The sequence below is a fragment of the Drosophila sechellia genome, chromosome 2L, assembly GCF_004382195.2.
Source record: "Drosophila sechellia strain sech25 chromosome 2L, ASM438219v1, whole genome shotgun sequence".
In the NCBI taxonomy this organism is placed as follows: Eukaryota; Metazoa; Arthropoda; class Insecta; order Diptera; family Drosophilidae; genus Drosophila; species Drosophila sechellia.
In genome coordinates, this window is record NC_045949.1 from 2,065,824 (window position 1) to 2,087,151 (window position 21,328).

The 21,328-nt window shown below is 42.8% G+C and overlaps 1 protein-coding gene across 3 annotated transcripts in view; it reads right to left on the reverse strand.

The window, feature by feature from the left end:
- The window catches only part of LOC6617449, a 41,521-nt gene extending 25,906 nt beyond the window's left edge, over positions 1-15,615 (reverse strand). The window contains exons 1-2 of one of the 3 annotated variants that reach the window (XM_032725593.1): positions 15,553-15,615; positions 9,242-10,030 (exon numbers count right to left, since the gene is read on the reverse strand). In XM_032725593.1, coding sequence (XP_032581484.1) covers positions 9,242-9,632 — 391 coding nt within the window. In that variant the 5' untranslated portion in view covers positions 9,633-10,030; positions 15,553-15,615. The other 2 variants (XM_032725600.1, XM_032725604.1) reach the window with 2 other exon arrangements.
- Between the last annotated feature and the right edge of the window lie 5,713 nt (positions 15,616-21,328).

Below are 21,328 nucleotides of genomic sequence, written 5' to 3' on the forward strand. Positions count from 1 at the left end.
TATTCACTTTCGCCGCTCTTGGCCAACTTTTGCCGACTTTTTTTATCCTTTCGCGTAATAAATTATTTCTAACTCCCGTCACAAATCATGAGCTGCACAAACTTAACTTTCCAATCATGAATCATTAAACTATCGCAGAAAGCAGCTTGGTTTTGTGCTTCGCACCAAAGGCGACGGCAGGCAAACAATTTCGTATCAAACAAATTAAAACTTCGGCCCAACTATTTAGATACAAATGCAAACGGATGGTCAGCCACGAGAAATTCTCGCAAAGGAAAACAAATGCCGGAGAAAATGCGGGAAAGGTCAGGGTTTCGAGGAAAGGAAAACAAGGCGAAACTTAAAGTGCACGTACTAAATGTTTCCGGGTCGTAAATCAAATTGCTGGAAAATGCCTCTCAGCGAGGAAAAAAGTTTAAGAAAGTCTTTCCTTTTTTGCGATTCTTCGCTTGAATATTAGGCATGAGAAATTTAAAAATTTGTATTTATGTATGCTCTTTATTAAAAATATATTCCTTTTTTTTTAAACATACCACATATTTACTCTCATCGAATTCCTGAAAACTATAGCTTCAATTGTGAACCCCACACTCACTGCAATACAAATTAAACTGAAGAAAATACATTCTTTAAAATTGCATTCTTTAAACTTGCATCGCTGCAAAACACCTCAAGCTCACTGAAAAGAATTATGGATTCTTTTGGATTTGCGATTTCTAGAAGCAAGTGCTTAAATGATATATTAAATGATTCTAATTGTACTTTTAATTAACTTTCATTCGAACACCTTTCTCCGTAGGTTTTCCCGAAGTGAAAGCGCTCAATTTTCTCGGCAAATTGGACAGCCGGCATGCAGTGCAATCTAATCAGATCTAATGTTGTGCCTCCCGCGTTTTCCCGAGCTGCAGAACCCTTTGGCTGGGACCATAAAAAAAACCCGCTGCGCCAATTCCAGGGAAAATGTGTTAATAAAAGGACAAAGAGTCCCATGGAAACGGAAGCCAAGAAAATTGAAATGAATAGAGCAAGGGGCGTTGGGGCGTGGTCGGAGGGCAAGTGGCTTAAAGTTCATTTGCAAACAATCGGCCCGACGAACCCAGACAGTCTGCCCCAAAGTGTATGCCATGGATTTTCCATCTTGTGCCCAAAATTATCCGGATCCTGACCTTTTAGTCTATTTGCGTCTGCGACTGCGTCTCTATTTCGCCCATTGTTTACTCGTACCTCGCCTGCATTTTACATCATTTTGAACCCCCTCCCCCCTTGGTTTTTTTCTTCCTGTTGGTCAATCCTTAGGCGAATTTATGTTGTGTGTGTGTGTGGCATAGACAGCCGCAGGCATTTCGATGTCCTTGCGCCACAAAAATGAAATGCAGCCAACAAGACGGGCTACAATGTCTGTTTGACTGACACACATGAAAAGGGAGGTGGGTGTGGTGGGTGGTTGGTGTTGGGAGCTTGGGGATCTGTTGTTTGTTAGCGATGGGCATCCTTGCAAACATTGCACTTTTAGGTTAAGCAAAGCCAACGCTAGCAAAATTCTTTTTTGGCCAACCGCAAGACACACACACACACATACACGCAGTCAGCCAAAAGCAATTCCACTTTTGCCTTAAAATGCACGAAAAGCGACGGCAGCAAGGCGATGAAAAACGGAAGAGTCAGCCGCCAGGAAAAGCGGGGAAAATCAGACAAAGAAAAACTATGACAAAGTACACAACTATAAAGCTTAAAATATAGCGCGAGCAACATACAGCATAATTTTAGTCCTGCTAGATTGATTAATTTTTGAATTTGAGAGTTAAGTGATATATTAATAATTTACGAAAGTGCAGAAACTTTTCTCTCCGTGTAAAAGTGTGTGGGAGATGGCGAACAGCAGGGCACTATAACGATTTTCAGCTGGTACACGCATTACAAGTATTTTTATTTATTTTAAGCACAGCGCGGCAGCTACAAATAAATGTAAGAGCGAAAAACGGCAGGCTGACTAGGAAAAACAAGGAAAAACAAGGAAAAGCGAGGAAAAGCGGAAAAGCTGAAGCTGTTCTTGTTTGAACTAGGAGTGTACAAGCGCACATGTATGAGTGTATTTGCATTGCATGAGCCAGGAGACACTCTAATGTATGGGAAAGGACATCGCTGACTCAGCTAAGATGTTGATTCTTAATCAGCCTAACAAGCTTGCCACACATGAAAATGGGATCATGTAACATCAGTCTGGGAGTTAATAAATGAAGAATAATTGAAATATGATTTGCTACCCTTTACTTCACTGGGCTCTAAGTATTTGTTGCATTTAAAAGCTTATATAAAACATATTTATAAATAATTTAATCTGCTTTCCAGGAATAGAATAATTTCCTCGGGGATGCCCACATTTTTGGGGACTTTCGTGCGTTGCCCAATCAATCATCGAAATGCTAATGCTGTAGATGACTTCATCATCTGCCGGCAATTCATTCCCCTCACTTCCATTCTTATCATTTTAATGCGACTCCTCGATTTCCTGTCCCTCTAAATATAATATAATATAATATAATACCGAATGCGCTGATAAATATCAAATCAAACCCCAGCGAAACCCTCGCACAAGCATAATTTCGGAAACCTTTGCTGCAAAGCGTATTTCCCATTTCAGCATTTTCCGGCAAATAGTTTTCTCTTTTTCATGTGTGTGCCGGCTAACATATGTTTTCATTCCTTATTTTCCTGGGGCTCGCTTTTTTATTTTTGTCTGCAATTTATTTTATTGCCGCAATGCAAAATGGTTGTGTGTGCTATGTGTGTGTGTCTTGTTGGCTTGTATCCGTATGTTTACCATTTGTATTTGGCCTGTTTAGCTGTTGTTGCCTCGCCCGCCGGCTGTGGGCCGCCCCCTTAACCACCCACCCACATTTTCCACCCAGCTTTTCCAGCCCACACGAAATGCTGACACAAATGATGTGCTGTCTGCTTATGGCCGGGCACAATTAATGCGGCATCTGCTGCTGCCGCTGCTGCGTCTGATGCTGCTGCTGTTTGTGCCTCAGATGCTGCTGCGGCACTCGCACCTGAATCTGCGGAGGGATTGTGGCACGCCGCATGGCAGCAAATGCAAATTATTGTTGTGCTTTCACCCAACTCCAAGCGAAATAGTTATGTTTTCGATTTGAAGTCGAGAGATCTAATTAATTTTTGACTTGTATGTAAGCCTTTGTTGGCAAATAAATATTTCGGCATTTGATGTGAATAAGTAATTCAAAAAGTTAGCACATGCTATTATTTTTAGCTTGAAACTATATTTATCTACAAACGCTTGGAAAGTGCTTCTAAGCCTCGGCTTAGCAGCGAGCACAAAGTTTTGAACGAATTCTTTTTGGCCAGATTACCGACTTGTATAACTGCATGCATCTAGTCTCCGTGCTAGATATCTGCACGTTGCAACATCGCAATGGCTTTTCATTCGATTTTCTGTGCTGATGCACTGCAGCTGATGTGTGAATTTTTATACCTGCACCACTAATTCCGCCTGACGCCAAAAACTTTTGCGGTTGAATGACTTTTGTGGCATGTTCTCTGCCAGCACACACGTGTGTGCCTAACTGCACTCGCACTACCAAAGGTAGTTTAGCCATTTGGTTGAAAGAGTATAGGCTGCTTTTCTCCCAGTGCAGTGAGCCCGTTGTTGGCTCTGCGGCATATTTATGTTACGATTACAAGGCTGCTTAAGTCCACATTAAGTTCGCACATCAGTTCCGTTTTCTTCACCGGCAGGAAAATATAAAGAGGCAGTCGGGGGGAGAAAATCGAGAAAAGTCGAGCCAGTGAGAGCCAAATCGATGGCGGAAATGTGGCATTTCGGGCCTGAAAGGTTTTTCTTCCTTTGGTTAAAAGCTTTCGATACTCGTATGTTCGTGCACCGCAAGTCAAACAAATCGTTTACTAATTGGCAGTCATGTATGTTTGACCTTCAAGCGCCACAGTTGACTGTGGTGGCTCGATTTAAACAACCGAATGCCAATGGCAAAAGTTAGATTCTCAGAGGCCAACACGCATACGCACCGTTGCCACGAGGCATTAACTTCGATATTGCTGACTGCTGATGGGAAATGTTTGTGCAGCACCACGAACAGATCGTGAAATTTAATTGGCTGGACTATGTGTGCCCATACATGCAGAGGGTAAGGAGCTTAAACTTTTCCCGGACCCTCGCTGAATGAATTTTCCCGTCAAAGCAATGACTTCGGCTCATCAAAAGGAGCATGCAATAAAACCTATTTTAAAATAATAATTCTGCAAAAAATAACAGCGAGGGCAGTGCCACAAAAAGCTACGAAAAATTCATAAAGTATATGAAGAATATATAAGGGGAGTGTGTGTGAAAATCCCAGTGAAAAAAAGCGGAAAATCCCAGTTGTAAAAAGTACTAGGAGACTGAGTATAAAATTAACATGAGCAAAACGGAGGGGGAAAAAAAACCCAGCTAGAAATTGCAATTTAATTAATGAAATACATCGCAGACTGCGAAAATATGCAAGGCAGATAGACAGGCAACTGTAGGAGCGAGAAAATGCAAATAGCCGCAAAATTGGGGCCTGGGCTGCGGAAAAGGGAAAGTGAAAAGTGCACAGCCGCTCCAATGGGGAAAATTACTAGAAAACCAAATTAACCAAATTAGCAAGCTGTAAATTCAGATCCGCGCCCTCTCTCCATCTTCCTGCCAGCAGCTGCAGTGCGGAGCAAATTAATAAAGTTTCACATTATTAGCGGAGTTTTTTGCCCGGCAAAGACGCCGCCGCTTTGCTTCGGCATTTTCCATTTCCCAGTTTCCCATTTCCCGGTTTCCATCTCCCAGCCAGTTGTGTCTGACTCCAAACCAAACACGAGTCCTGCCTCATTTCGCTGCCGCTGTACTCTTCCGCTGGCCAAATTTAATTCTTCTCGTAGTTTTAAGCAGGCCAAAAGTTTACTTTTTCTGTTTGAGTGTGTTATGGGCCCTAAGTAAGTTGGCCAACTTGGATATTTTTCGCTCTTCGCTTAAATTATATGCGCAAGTTTGGCCAACAACTTTCGGGGCGATGCGAGCAAGTTTCGCTTAAATTTATCTTCCGTTTCCTTTGTCGCTAAAAGCGGCTCATATAGCGAACTTATATGCGCGCACAATGGCGGTGGAATAAGTAGTGCTACTTGAGGTATCACAGAAATTACACTTCAAGAATAAGCCACAAATACCTGTCAAATAACTGAAATCTCCAGTTATTTGTATTTTATGTAGCTTCCGTTTCAGCGCTTATGGCTTAATGGCTCTATTAACTTGACCGCTGCTGTGGGCATGAATTCACGCATATACGAACACCGCATTACGTTGACAGGCCGCAGAGGAAGATGCGACAAAAAACTAAAGCGAAAATGAACAACACAAAGCAATCCTGGTCGCAGGACCTACACACACACACACACACATACAGTGGCAGGCAGGATGCTGAATTCACAACGCGTCGTACACGCAATTGACCTAATTTTGCCCCTCGAATCCTGCGATCCTGCGAGCCTCGCTGCCTCGAAAACTCGGAAACTCGTGTCCCGCCACGAGTTATTTCCTACTCGACGTCGCGGTAATGGTCGCCGTTTAGCTGCGGGTCCTGGTTTGCCGCCAGGATGCGGCCAGGATGTGTCGCGATGTGCGGCAGGATGTGCAGCTCGCCGCCTCGCAGGGTGCACTTTACCCAATATTGTATTTCCCGCTTATATTTTTCCATTTTCCGCATGTCTGTGTGCGCTCGTTTCAAAAATTCATGGCAACTTTTCAAGTGTCTAGTCCTGCTAGTCCTGCCAGTCCTGCGCCCCCCAACTCTCCTAGTGTCCAAAAAATATTTTAGTACCTGAGTGCGGTGTGTTTTTGTTTTATTTTTATGCCATGCTTTACATAATTAAGTTCTTGTCGATGGCAAAGTTTTTGACATTCACTCATACGAGCAGGCAACTTTTGGCTGCTGAAAATTCTGCACATGGCTTTCATGGCCCCAACTCGGCAGCAGCAAGGACACACAACCAGCAGCCAACACATGTTTTTAGAACGTGTTAATTAGGTGAATTTCTGAGATGAATTCGCAGCACACCTTCCAAATCAAGAGCGTACGAGCACTCGAAGAGGAAGGGAGTGCGGCCCAAAAAAGGCAGCGTTGCAAGAACCTTGAACTAGTGGCAAATTGCTAACAAGGTCGCCAAAGTTTCCACAGGTGGCGACTTTAATTGGCAGGGGCCTTCAATCAAAGCCAACTTTAATTGGCAAATGATGAAACTATTTATAAGGAATATGAAGACTCATATTATAAGGTATTCCAAGCTACAAGTTGTGTTTGGGCCATAACTATTCCCAAGTAATCCCAGTGGAATCAATGCGAATTAATGCCCTAATCAAGCCTAAGAACTTGAGAAAATTGCAGAGACTCGCACAACTGCAAAGGCGTTTTATATTGATTTATAAATTGTGCACATTCCGCTGGCATCAGCAGCAAACAAACTTCCAATGGGCCAACTTTCAGGGGCTCTCGCTGTTCCAGCTATCCAACTATCTGTATCTAAAGGCCGCCCCTCAAGGCCGTTCTAATTGCATTTAATTAGCTGCCACGATGGCCTCATTTTGCCGCCTTTCTTGCTGCTAACGCTGAAAAGTTGACCGACATAAATTTCATTAATTAGTTGAAAATTTGGCCGGCGCTTTGCAAGCAACAATTTGTGAAGATTTGTTAACGCAGCTTGGTCATTTGCCACTGGACCTTTTCGGCCATTAAACAAAGGTATTTATGGCCGGCCAGTAAGGCCAGTAAGTCAGCTCAAAATGAGCACTTGTGTGGGAAAACTTGGCTGCTCAAGATCAACCGCCAAGTGGCGGCCGAATATGAAAACTCCTAGCCGAAACATTTTGAAAAGTTTTCCCTGCGAAACTTGACCAACTTTAAGCGGCGGTGATAGGCAAACAAGTCGTCTAATGTTCCACTTTCTCGACAGGATTTCCCAGACATAAAGCTCGGGGATTGGGGATTGGGGATTGGCATTGGGATTGGGATTGAAAGGAAGCTCGTTGGCCATTGACAAATTCGGGACTGGGGGATAAATCAATTGAAAATGTTAATGAATTATTTATGAGATAAGGCGGAGGGCAAATAAAACCGGAATAGGAAATAAAACAAGTCCGACCGACGGCAAAGCCAATGCGAAATCCCCCCGAGTGCAAGCCGCAAGAGGAAATAGAAGCAAAAAGGAAAAATATTGGAAAAGCGAGGGAAAAGGCGAAAAAAAAACAAAGAAAACGCCCGACCAAAACCAAAACCAAAGCTGAAAAAGAACGTAGAACTGTAGAAAAATTACGCTGGAGACTAATAAAACAAGATTATTGCGGTAGAACCGCAGACAATTGGCGTGGCAAGAAGGGGGGCACGGGGGGCTGCTTTGGGCCCGAAACTAGACAATGAGCCAGGCCATAAATCAGCAGCCGCAGAACGCAGACAACTGCAGTCGGAAAACTGTGCGCTGGTGGCTGGGAAAGCTCAGCAAACTCGCACGCATTTAAGCAGTTTTCCCAGCACGATGGTGCGGAAGATAATTATGCCAATATGGGCGGACAATCCAAGCGGAAGTACGGCAGAGCGGAAAAGCGGCAGACAGCAGCAGGCTTTTCCCGGCAAGCCCGGAAAACGCACCGTGTAAATATTAAATATTGACCAGCCTCGGCACGAAGCATGGAATCACAGAGTGGACTCCTAAAGCCGGCTAGAAATGTGTCCGGAATTCAATTTCGTTTGACACGTCCAAGCAAATGCAGTGAAAATTGCCAGCAGCCGAGGAAAATCAGTTTCCATCACTCACAAGGAGATAAACAGCGGGTGGGAAAAGTGGGAGAAGTGGGAAAAGTGTCGAATATTCGAAACACCGGAAAATGGGGGCTATGGAATTCAAAGGCAATATTAATGGCAAAATTAATTAGAACGCATACTAACTGGCCGCTGCCGAAAACGTACTCAATTATCCTGTACAAATTTTATTGCTTTCGAGCTAAAATTAATTATAAATTTATTATTGGCCCAAGACAAACATATTACTGAGGTAAATTACGCTGGCAACGGACAAATGTTTTGCCTTTCTTAAATTTAACATTTGGCTGCACAAATTATTAAAGGGATTTTACGTTAAACTAAAAGAGTTTTATATTCAAAGTATAAACAGAATTTAAATTCTGTTGATGACTGTTTTTATCTTCAAATATTTGCAATTCCCTCATTTAACATGGCCTTGCTCCCAACAAACGATTTGTAATCGAAAGTTGTTAAATATTTATTGAACACTTAGACCAATTCAGCAAAACAATTCATTAGTTGCTTGTAATAAATAATAGTAAATATTAATATTATTATTATTGCCACCGCAAAACAGCAAATAACTCTCACGTCCGCGACTGCAAATAGAAAATGTCCGGTGTAATGCAACTCAACCGCAGTTCGCGGAAAAACTCGACTCATATGGCGCCGAAAGCGGGAAAACCCATCACTCGCCGGGGGATTTTTATGCTCGAAAATTAATTATTAACAAATTGCTCAGCATGAAAACGAAACAAACGAACGAACGAATGGCTCGTGTTATTGCCATTATGGCTGCTGCAGATGCAGATGTGGCACATGCGGCACATGCGGCTGCCCCTCGGTGTTGTGAGCAATTTTCTGTATTATGCATTAAATGCAATTTGAACTATTAAAAGCATACTTTTAGCGCACACTTTGCACAGAGCTTTCGCCGCTCGGGGGCGTGGCCCGTTGCTAAATGGACGGCGGCCATTTCAGCTATTTTCCACGCACGTAAACATAATTTGCATTGCTTGAAATATTATGGCAGCAGCTAAAACTATGTAGCACAGCATTTTCCCGCTTTTCCGCCGCCTTTCCGCTCCCCTGGCTGCAAAACCGATGGCAAAAAGTTCAAGTAGCAGAGCAAACAGATAGGAAAGCACAGAAAATGCCACAGAGATGACCCCTGAACTTTAGCTAGCTATATCGATGGCCGTTTTTATCAATAAAATCGCTTAACTACGGTTATAATTAAGTCCAATAAACAAGAAATCAATAATGTTTACCGTACTACAACCTTAATTCAGAATAAATTCGTATGTTTTTGGGCCATTCGTACCAATTTTGGCCAACGAAAATGCAACTAGGGTCAAATGCCAAAAAAGTGGCAGATCTGCTGAGAGAACTGAAGCACTTACCGTTACAGAATGGCCAGAGTAGCGATTGTTGTTGCTGCTGCATTATGCTAACAACTAACGCCATTATTATAATAACTGCTCGCGTCGTCGCCGCTGCCCTTGTTGTTGCTGCTGCTGCTGTTGCTGCCACTGATGTTGCTGCTGCTGTTGCTGCCACTGTTGTTGCTGCTGCTGCTGCGGCGACGTCGACGTCAGCAGCATGGCCTGGACTACGCGGTTCGATGACGTCGACGTCGTCGGCGCCGCTGCGACGCAAAAATCCGCATAAATTTATATTGCAAATTTGTTTCGCCGCCCGTGGGTCCTTTTGGTCCTGTTGGTCCTGTCGGTGCTGTTGGTGCTGTTGGTGCTGCTCCTTGTGTTGTTTAACAATAACTATTGCCGCAGGCATCCAGCGAGATTTAATAGTTTTTGCCTGTCGTTGAGTTTTATTTGCCAGTTTTCAGCTGATTTTTCTTCTTGCTGCATTTAAGTGCTGATGTTGCTACTGTTGCTGCTGTTGCTGCTGTTGCTGCTGCTGCTGTTGCTGCTGATGATGTTGCTGCTGCTGCTGCCGCCGTCGTTGTCGACTGGAGCAGCATAGTGCGCCATTCGCTGCTGCCGCTATTATATTTTGTTTTATGCTGGCTTAAACTTTTACTTTTACTTTTGCTGGCTGGCCGTCAATGAAATATTTGCGCTAAGCGGACAAGAGCAACATTGCTGGTAGTGTTTTTATGGCTCAGCTGCTGCTTTCGGTTTTATCTCGGTTGACTTTGGCTACACCCACCTCCGGTTTGCTTCACTGCACTGCAAAAATCAGCAATGAAGCATTTACTTTCTGTTGTTCAAACCCCGCAGCAACTTGGCCGAGAACGGTAGGTGCGGGGTGGGGGGGATCTTGGGGAAAATGCTCGGATTTAAAGGGGGGTTGCGAAATAGAGTTAGAGTGTAAAATGCTCTGCCGTTTAATGGGCAGCACTGCCGTAATAAAGATATCTGCCCATTGTGTGGATTGAAATGACCCCCGGCAAAATGTTTTCATTTGCAAGTTGAAAGTTGCAAGTAGCTAGTGGCAAAAGAAATGTTAGTTTTTGTTGATTTAAGCAGCTTCTCTCAGTTTTAATTGCCAGCTTTCGTTATTGTTTCGACTTAGTCTTAAAAACTTCAGGCTTGGGTCTTTACAAACACACATGGTGTTTTAAAACAAAAATGGTTTTCAAGGCAAATAAAGTTAAAAGTGATTGGCAGCCTTCAATTGTATATAAAACATATAGATTCTCTACATTTAAATGGACCTAATCCATTTGTTGCACTGCACTTAATTCGCTAACTTTCTAGATGGCCTGTTAAATTGAATCACCCGCTTCGTGGCCTAATAGTCCCTGCACTTTAATGGGTATTTTCCCAAGCAGCCTGTTGCTCGGTGCATCAACACTTTTGCTTTCCATGGTTTCGCTTGGCGAGTGGCAAAGTTTCCAGCTTTCAGTTTGCCATTTTAGCTGCCACTTTCGCCGGCACTCCAGTTTACTCCGCTTCGCACCCAGAAAGGACCTCTGCCCACTGGTATCCTTGCAGTTTCCTTTTGCACATCAGTTTACGTGGCCATTTCTATCTTTCGCCCCCACGGGCTCTCTGGGCCATTTGCTGTTAGTCTAATTTAATTGCATTCGTGGCTCGTTTTGTTACGTATACGCAGGGTGGGCCGCTGACCATTGAGTTTGCAGCTTGCAACGCCCTGACCTGCCCGTGTCCTTGCTGCTCTGCATTCCTTTGTCAATGCCCTTAATCCTTATCAGTTGCCAATGAAAAGAAAAAAAAAAGAACGAAAAGAAAACAAAACAAAGCTGAGCAGCAAACAACTGCAAAAAATCGAAGAACTAACAAAACAAAAAAGCGAATGGCAAATACCGAGCTCTTGGCTTATTTTCCTGCTGACCCTGTTGTTGCCCCTGCGACGCTACTTTCACTTTTACATTCGGGTGCAAGGTAAATGATTTATTATCGAGTGGCGTCCGAATGGCGATTGCGGTCTGTGCGGCCATTCTTTAAACAAACCATCGTAATTAATGATACAGAAAATGAAATTCAGCACACACACAAAACTTCGCCGCAGATTTATTGCCTTGCACTTGAACCGAACAATAAATAAATAGTTCTAGGATTTGGATTCGAAGGTGAAAGTGGAAAGTGGGTGGTGGACTTGAAGGCGTGGTGGGCGTGGCAGGAAACGAATGACTCTGGCTTGTCTGCTGATTAGCTAAGTGTGGGTTGTGTTGGCCAGTGTAATTGCAATGGCCAGCGTTTAGGCTAAGACTAATTAGAAACTGAGCTGAGTGGAAGTGGGTGGCAATAAAACTGGAATTAATTATATATTTTAAAGGTAATACTGAGAAATACGTTTAGTTTTTCTTACCAATTTCTGCACCCAAAGTGATGCGAAAAAAAAAAGAAAGGAACACCAAAAAACTTCATACATTTTTAAGCGTGTAAGAGTATAAGGCTGGGAAGGGGCAAAATAAAATAATTAAAAAGTTTTGTGCTGAGGAGATTAAACTTTCCCTTTCCCTTTAACGATGTACTTAAAAAAAGACTCAAGATCTCATTAGGTTTGCTCATGACTAAAACCATTTTTCTATGAAATTTGTGGCATGATATCAAATATTTATTTACACAGGAATCGAAAAAGTTTCCAATGACAAAGGGAGGCATGACCCGGAAATCATTTCCTGCCCCTCTGTCATTTTGGAGCTCGGCAGTAACATCCGCACGTAAAATCAACTTTAATCAGACGCCTCCACCTGCGATGTGATTCCCTGCAGGAAAGCCCGGCAAAGCAATCAATAAAATGCCCTTTAATAATGTCGAAAAGAAGACCCGTCCGGGCGGCAGTCATAAAAAAGCGTTCCAAAAACGATATGAAATATGCTTCATAAAGATTAAAACCTGTTCTTTCTCCTCGGCCTGCGGCAACAGATGCCGCGGAATGTGCCAGGACACATGTGCGGAGGCAAGCAGGCCGGCCAGGACGACTAGACGTGAGTCCTGGCAACATTTTATTATCCTGGCATGCCAGCACGGACCACAAAGTGCGGCCAACAGCTTGGGAAGCCTTTCGCAAGCCACCTATGAACTTTGCCTCTGCCGTCTTCTAAGTCCTCTGGGTACACAGAAAGAAATCGGACAATACGTACAAATTAATTTCCACTAGAGAGGGTTATTAATTGAATAGCACAAGCTTTTAAACTAATGATTTAAATTTCAGGAACTTCTATCCCCTAATATAAAGTTTTTCCGTGTGTATGTCCATGGCTAAGCGGCTTGGCCCGAGTTCAAAAAAGCTGCAAGATGGGGGAGATCCAGGAGCAAGAACAAGGAGCAGAGAGCAGGGATCTGCTGTCTGTCAATAAGCGTTGCTCCACAAGATTCCGTGTGGTGTATGCGTGTGTTGGTGGCGGTCTTTTCACAGGCGCGTGTTTATGAATTATTAGCATAAACAATCACAAAGACTAGCACACACACACACACATATATATGTATACGCACACATGCGAACACGGCGCATTATGTTCTGCATGAATTCTGATTAAATGTAATGCGCTCAAAGCGCATTCAAAGCTGGCATTGAATTATCGATGCTCCCTTTTGGCCAGCCACGGTCATTAGCCGGCTAGCCAAAAAGTGGCCAACGAAACTCTGGAGGCGAAAGAGCCCCCAAAACTGAAACTGCCACCCAACCCCCGACAATGGCGTTCATTATTCAGGATATGTCCTTGGGCGGGCGTTAAGCTTTCAATGTTATTAGGTGAGCCAAGTCCTCAGCTTGGCCATACTGTGCGTACAGATAGATGTATGTGGGTTCACACTCCATTAGAGTTGAAAATGCTGCCCGATTTCGGGCTAAAATTCTTTGGCTTAAATTCGTGCGGTTGGCTCAGACAACTTAAGGAACTTTTCTCGGGCCCCCAGGCGCCGGGGAAAAAAAGCATTTCCCTTTTTACATTATTTATTCGACCCTTGACAGCCTTTTCATATATATTTTATACATTTTTATGCCTTTCCTCACATTGAAGAATTTTAATTTTCGGCGCGCCCAAGGACGAAGACAGGAAACTTTTTGGGAAAGGGACTCAGGCAACCTAAGCCATCGAACGAGCCGGTGTCCTTGCTGCTCTTGATTGATTGGTGGCAGTCGGAACAAAAGTCCTTGCCAAAGTCAGGTGAATAGTCAGGTGTCAATCGTAAGCCGGGCCACAGCAAGGACACAACAGGACACCTTTTCCCGACTCTTCCCCAAGATGTATGGCGATGTAAATGAGACTTGGAGCCGTCCTGATTTGAGTTCTGTGTCCTTTGCCGTTTTTAATTGGCTTATGAGTCAAGAGCCTTAAAATGGCATTATTGCCAGAGGATTCTTTGTCTGCGTAATTGCTGAAGTGTGTTCAAAATGTGTTTAATTAAAAATGTAATTCGGCAGAGTCGCAAAAGCCCCGTGCCATGAAAGTTGCTATTCTTAGTACGCGAAGGGGTTTCCCACTGCACTGAAAATTTAAGGACGACTTTAAATTAGGACTTATGCACATAACTACAGTTGCTGCGAGCTGTACAACTTTCGAAAGCCGGCTAATCCATTGAAAACAAAAGCGCGAACCACTCGTCGTTGGCCCCTTAAAACCCCGAGCACACAACTCCCATCCAAACCAAACCGAACCCATCCGGCCATCCAAACCAAACCACGCCACGCCAAACCCATCCAAACAAACCAGTGCAGAACAAACTCGAGCACTTCTCCTGCACTTGTAAACGGCCAAAAGGGCTGGCATTAGAGCCATCAACGCGGCCCGATTGCATGTTTGGGCCACATTTTGGCCTAGCTCTACTACACACATCACACACACGTGCACGGCGAGAAAATGCGTGGTGTATCTAATTAGGGATCTTAATGATTTATTTTGACTTTTTATGCTCCTATTTGCGGCGCCTTTTCAATCAGTTAATCTAATTCTGGTCATTAGCATAAGCCTGCATGATTTACTACATTTATTTATGGCTCTTTTTATGCAATTACCAATCAATTCAATTAACAAAATAATGCAAACTCACATGCTGGGCAATGGAAACCTAATGTGATATATTAAAGTAATATCATCTAATTTATTCAATTTGTGTTTCATGACAATCAGATACTGCAGCAATAGTGATTTAATATAATTTGTGGACTTTGTATACTATGACTTGTATATTTTGATTCGCTTATCTAATTTCAATAATACTCGAGCATTGCACGAAATAGTTAGAATAGTTTTTCTTAAATTTCCAACAATACATTTTCTATTTTACATAACAAATATCCCACAATATCTCAGCACATTTCTGTCGAATAGCTAAGGCTATGCACCTTTTTATGTGCGCTATTATTTTTCGCCGTGCCTCATCTATCTCCTATAAAAAATCAAATTGCTTGACGATTTTCGCGTCATTTTCCGACCTCACTTGGGGCATAAAACCAGGACCCTGCCCAACCTTCCGTTTCCACGCCTGGCTGAGCATAAATCACACGAAGGACGAAAGGAGGAATATGTGTTCAGTGCTCAGTGTTCGGGGATCAATGTTCGATGTTTGTTTTTGAGTGGGAATTCGGCACATTTTGCTGCATACTTTGGGGCGCCAAAGGGCTGGTTGCAATTGACAGTTTATTTATTCATTTTGACAGTTTTATGGACACGCACGAACGAATCGGCGATTAGGGGACTTCATTTCATGGTTAATCCGTTACAAATGTCAACTGTCAATTGGCTGGTTTTGTTTTTCAGCCACCCCATGACATAATCCGAAAAATCCCCATAATGGGCATTCTTAAACAGGACTAATTGCAGTTGCATGTTAAGTAGATTAAATATGCAAAATCCTAGTTTATACGGCTGACATTTGACACAGTTGCTTATTGTTATTGCTGTCCTCCATCTGATATCTGTTATCTGTAATCTGTAATCTGCTGTTTGTTCGTTGTTATTGTTTTTCCAGTCTGCTGATTGACAATGACGTGCCATTGATTGGCGAAAGGAGCGGGAAATGTTCCGCACAATGTTTGGCGGGTGCGATGTGCCCACAGCCACCACACAACATCGCACAATTGATGACAATCGACACTGTTCATGAATATTTAAATTTCTATTGTTGTTTCCCGCTTTTTACTCCACGGGGCCATTGAAAAGTCCGCTTTCCGGCGAATCTCCTCGTTAACGCACTTCAAAATTACGCCTTTCCTTGGGTCGCCGGAAAAGTCGGAAAACACGGGAAACTCGAAAAACCGCCTGACCCACTCGATTTACCGTTGTGCGCGAAAAGGACTCGAGGTCGCGAGTGTGTGGCACTTCCGCAGCCCCTGGTTGCCGTCACAATACTGAGATCGGCGGCATGAACTACGGCGGCTACAGGCAAGGCGAAGGTAAAAGCGAAGGCTTCCGAGGCAGAAAAAAAGTTCAAAACCGACTAGGACAACAACGCGAACAGGACACAGTTCGCACACGCACACAGTCACGAGTCGGAAAAGCTTGAAAAGACCACAATTCGCCGCACTCCGAATGTGTGTTAAAGCTTTGTGAAATCCTGGGGAAATAACTTCCCCCAAAATATCCTTGCCGCGCAATGTCAAAAGGCTGTCATTGGCATTCATAAATTAAAAATATTTTAATCAATAGGTCCTAATAGTATTATTTTGTAATATTTTAAATTTTAAATATTTATATGTGGCTGATAGAATATTTTCAAAAAACTAAGAGATTTATTACCAGCTTTCGTTGTATTTGGTCTTGCATATCCTTCCCCTGCTTTAAGTAGAAAGCAGTCTGCACTGCTTGTAAGACCTTGGTCCATAGTCAAAGCATCTTTTAGCTCAGTCTAAATTCCGCTTAGTACTTTTCCTACACTACTTACAAGAACACCCGGTCTAAAATATCCTTCTATTAGTCTAAAAATATCCTTGTTGAGATTTGAGTGCTTTTTAGCCTTAAAAAATATCCCTCAATAATGTTCACTGCGTTTCATGAACCTCTTGTTCTAAAAAGTCCAACAATCCATTAGAACTTCAACTGCTTATTTTTAGACAGATAAAATCCCTTTATTCTATGCATAAAGTAACCCCTTCAGTTTTCGCCCCATTTAAAGAAACATTTCCCCAGGCCTTTTTTTTAGAAATTTCCATATTTTAAATAAAGTGAAGTTTCCAAAATATATTAGACTTAAGGTTTTTAACTATTAGATGCTAGAATATTAAATAGATAATAGATAGATATATAATAGATAATAGATAATTATAAATTTTACTCTAATAATATTTCTTCAATGTTATTAGCCAATTAAAACCATTTTAATCAAACTATTATGTATTTAATATTCTAAATAATTAATTACCGCGAATTTAGCATGAACTTGTTATGAATTTGCTAATGCCAATATATCAGCTATCCACATATAATAGGCCTAAACTGCTCTTAATAATTTATAATCGATTGCATTTGGAGCTTAATCAATTCAAGCCACCAATTTGCAGACACCTCCTCTAGTTCCGCCCCCTGTTCCTGCTTTCCCACCCCCATTTCCACCCCCATTTCCACCCCACCCCACCCCACATTCCATAGACATTTAACGTTCGTCAGAGTGAAAGCCGCCGTCTATCTATCGGCTTTCTCTGCCCCTCACTCTCACTCAAGGTGAACCAATTGAATTCTCAACATTTGCACATCAATTATTTCACAAGCAGCCAGTTTTTTTTTCTAGGGCGTGGGAGAAAAACACGAAGCGCAGCCGGAAAAAATGAAAATAAATCCAAGCGTGGAAAAATCAGTCGGGCAGAAACTGCATTGCTCCTGCAGATCCTTTGCTGCCTTCACCTGCGGCTATCCTTTTTTTTCTAGCCACCCGCATTGCAGATTCAATGTCAAAAATTTGACAAACTCAACAAGAAGCGAAAAGAAAAACAAAGAACGGAACAAAAACACAGCAGCTAGGAGAATTTTCCCAGGGATTTTCGCTGACGAATTTGTGGCAGGTTCATAAATCCAAACAAGCAACAACTAACTAACAAGAAGAAGCAGACGAAGACTGGCGTGAAGAACAACAGGCATTAAAAAATCAGGAAAACCCGAAAAATATTGCACAGCAAAAAGCCATCAAAACTTCAAAGTATTTTTATTGACTTATCATTTTTTAAGCCCGAAAATAACACAAGTGCTTGTGTGCGTATTTTCCCTGCTAAATGATAATGTTGGTTTTTATGGATTCTATATAGTTTATTTCTTCGGCAATATACCCAATGTATTTTTAGTTAATTCTAGTTTTCGCATCGGTGTGGGACAAATTTGTGGTTTTTTGGCGGCAAAATAGAGGAGTGGAGCTGGGAAAAGCGAGAAAAAATGCCATACAAATCGAGAACTCGACACAAAAGTCGCTCTCAAAATTTATTCAGTCAGCGTCGAAGTTCATTTGAGTGTCATAAATCAGTTGGCCCCAGCAGAACCAGCGCCACCCACCCAGAACCACCCACGCCGGGGAAAGTCGGAAAATGTGTGAGGCTGTTGGGTTGGGAATGGTTGGTGGGTGAGGGAGGAGGGATGGGGGAGGGAGCTGGAAAGGGGGCAAGAGCATATATAAATGACAACTTTGACTATTGGCTGCCATTGCACGTACAACAAACTGCAGCTTGGGCACGATTCAGCATCGTTGCCATGGCCCTAGCATATTTCCTTGCATCGGAAAAGTAGAAAAAGCGTAGGAAAAGCGTCGGCAAAGGAAAATATTCTCAAAATCGCACTGCAGCAGCAGCAGCAGCAACAGCGGCAAGTAGCAGCAAGTGGAGCCAAATGTCACGAGAAATGTAGTCGGCAACCCGGCACACACAAAAACATTCCATCGCAGGGTGGTATCTAGTCACGAGGGGGGAGGGGTGGTTTTTGGATTTCCCACCCAGACGGGGGACAAACATTTTCCCCACCGACTCGATGGAACATTTCTTCGTTATAAATCAATTTGAATTGCGCGAGCAGCTTAAGCGACAAACGATTTGCAGACAGTCAGCCACCGAGAAACCAAAAAACCAGAACAATCCAACGACGAAGGACGAAGGACCAAGGGAAAAATGAAGAGAAGCATTCGGCAAAGCAGAAAATGCTGTTTATTTAGGCAATTTGTTGGAAAAACAGCAGGAAGTGAAAATCCACCAAGGAGTCATTCGCAGTGAGCTGGTGATATTTGCAAAAAACCGGGATTATCACCGCTTAATAAGGCGCAAAATATATGAATATTTCTAGAGCTGATACATTAAGCCATGTTAAAGCTGGCTACACAATTGGTAATTAAAAGTGAACTAATTAAATCAATCACAATTACATTCGAGTTCATAAATCGCGCTTAAGTGTGAAGCAATTTTAATTCAGCCCATTAATGAATTAACGTGGCGTTTAACAATAAAGCATAAGTAATTAGGATAAATATGTGTGGACTTACCTTATTTTTCTGCATATTTAACGCTCCTAAAGTGCAAAGTGACGCCTTAAACTACAAGCGGCTTGCATAAGTTGTTTGTTAAAATATTTATCTCAGATGTCAAGTGTGTTTAAACCTTAAACTGACAGAATGAAAATGCAAATGTAAACAGAAATCCAGCGAAATCCCTGCCTAGCCCCGAGCACTTGCTTATGTTAAACAATCCACCAAAACTTGACATCAAATTTGTATGAGGATGGGCATGGAGATGGCCATCCCCAAAAACCCCATATATGTATATACCTTAGGTGGCATATGTGGCATATATGGTATCTCGTTCAGCTGCTGCTGCAAATGAAGCGCTAAATCTGCAAGTGTCAAGCACAGGAGCTGCAACAGCAACATTTCCTCCTTTTTTATCCTTTGTAAGCATTTTATTTGGGTGCCTTTCTTTTACCAGCAGCACTGCTGCTGCTACTGCTGCTGTGTGTGCCTAATTTTTTTGTTTTACTTAGTTTTGTTTGGGGCAGCAGCAGCATTGTGCCGCATTTTGTTGCGGACGGGCCTAACCCATTTGCATGGACGAGGATGCGGGGATGGCGGCGATGCGGAGATGCCTCCATTTAACCCACTGAGCTCGTTTTCCAGCCGCCAAAAGCAACAGAACCGCACAAACCGGAAGTGAAACAATGTACAGCGCTTACACACATGCACACACGCACACACACATACACCTTTCAAATGCTGAAAGGTAACCGAAAAAGGGAGAAAGAAGTAAAATAATAAAAACACTTTTACACCTGCCGGCAACAGGGCAACCCAGAAAATTTGTTTGGGCTAATGTTCTCCTAATGCCGAGCTTTCCCCTAGTCCTCATCCATGAACAAACCAAATATTTGTTTGCGGAAATCATCAGCATCATCATCACTTCCGCCATTAGTCCTTCTCGGCCCAAGGAGCAGCTCACTTGCGGGTGCCACTTTTTAGACGATTTCACTTCGGCTCCACCTGGCCAGACTGGCTGCTCCTCCCCTCCTCACAAGTATCCTTTTTGCTTGCCAAGAGTTGTTTACCAGTTTAAGTTTGCGTCAGGAGCTGGTCGGTCCGAAGGTGTCGGTTCCATTGGGATGAGGCAGTCAGTCCTTTTATGGGCCACTGCCTCGATCACTTAAAGGGTCAAGAGTCGAGTGCCAATCTAGCAAATGCCTTCCAAACTAACCCTAGGGAATTCTATTTACACAGAGCAACAAAAAGTATTTGTTTGCAATTAATTCATAAGAATTCAATTGAATTTAACAAACAGTTCAATGCCATAATGCCAACTTGCTGTACAAATTTATATTTATCTGGTAAAATCAATTTAAATAAGCATGCCAGGTATTTTCCTGGAACCAAAAACCATTTTATGCACTGCCAGTCCACCTTCGCCAGGTAAAAGTGAACAATTGCCAACTATTTCTCATTGAAATACTTGTGCGGTAATAAGGGAGTGAATTCCGATTCATTCCCCTCTTTTTCTCGCAGTTCACCTGGCAAACTTTGTGCTTACCTTTAACGCTTGCTTTGACTTGACTTTGGAGTGAAAGTGGCTCGAAAGTTGTTGGCCAGCCGCAAAGTTGAAAATTTGCTTCGGTTGCACGTGGCGTATGTGGAATATCCAGGACTCTGGACTCCGACGGAATTCCCCTCGAACGTCGCAGCAGCCCATCTGTGCGTTTAACTTGACAAATTGCAATCGAGAACAAATGAAGTGTGGTTGCGCAGCGGGGCACACTGCGTATTACGTATACGTAATGTTTTGTGTTGCTGCTCTGTTGACACTTGTCAGTGCCTAATAAGCAGCTGTAACTCTTCCGGAAACGGAGGTTAGCCCGGGGATCAGTGGTCAGGGGAAGCGAGGAGTCGAGGGGCAATCCAACTAACGAGTGGCAAACGCAAATTGCCAATTATGAGAGCAAAGTAGTCGCTTATTTTGCTTATTTATGGCACGGTACGAATATTTGATATATTTGCGACAATCTCATGCTCATGCACACACAACCTGGCCAAAAAAAAAGGGGTGGCCCAGGGGGATCCCGGGGGCTGTGCCACCCCCGCAAATGGTTGTACGTGCCGGGTCTGAATTTAATGCGGCCAGGCATGTCAACAACTTATGCGATATCGAACTGAAGCCAAAATCGAGCAGACAAAAAAATACATCTGCATTTGTTAATAAATCGAAATAATCGATTATTTGTTAATTATAGGAAGTTGCTTTGAAATGTAGCACTTTACACCCAATACTAAACCCCATTGGAAAGTATAGCAAAATTATGAACTAAGATAACCAAATGCTACGAAAATTCTTTCAGTGTACATCCAGTGCAAATACCGACATATGCATCACAAATAATTCGCATAGCTGGCCAAAAAGTTGCCCTCTCAAGCAATTGGCATAGAGGCGGCTTAATGTGGGAATATCGAATATATATATATATATTTATTTGTCCGATATCGGAGAGGGAAGACCTACTGGCTGTTTATAAGCATTTAAGCGGCTTAACTCGCAGCCTCTGACTTATCGCATTGTCATCAATTTGGTTAAGTAGATTTCCCCATCGCAGTCGCATTCCTTGATTGAAAATT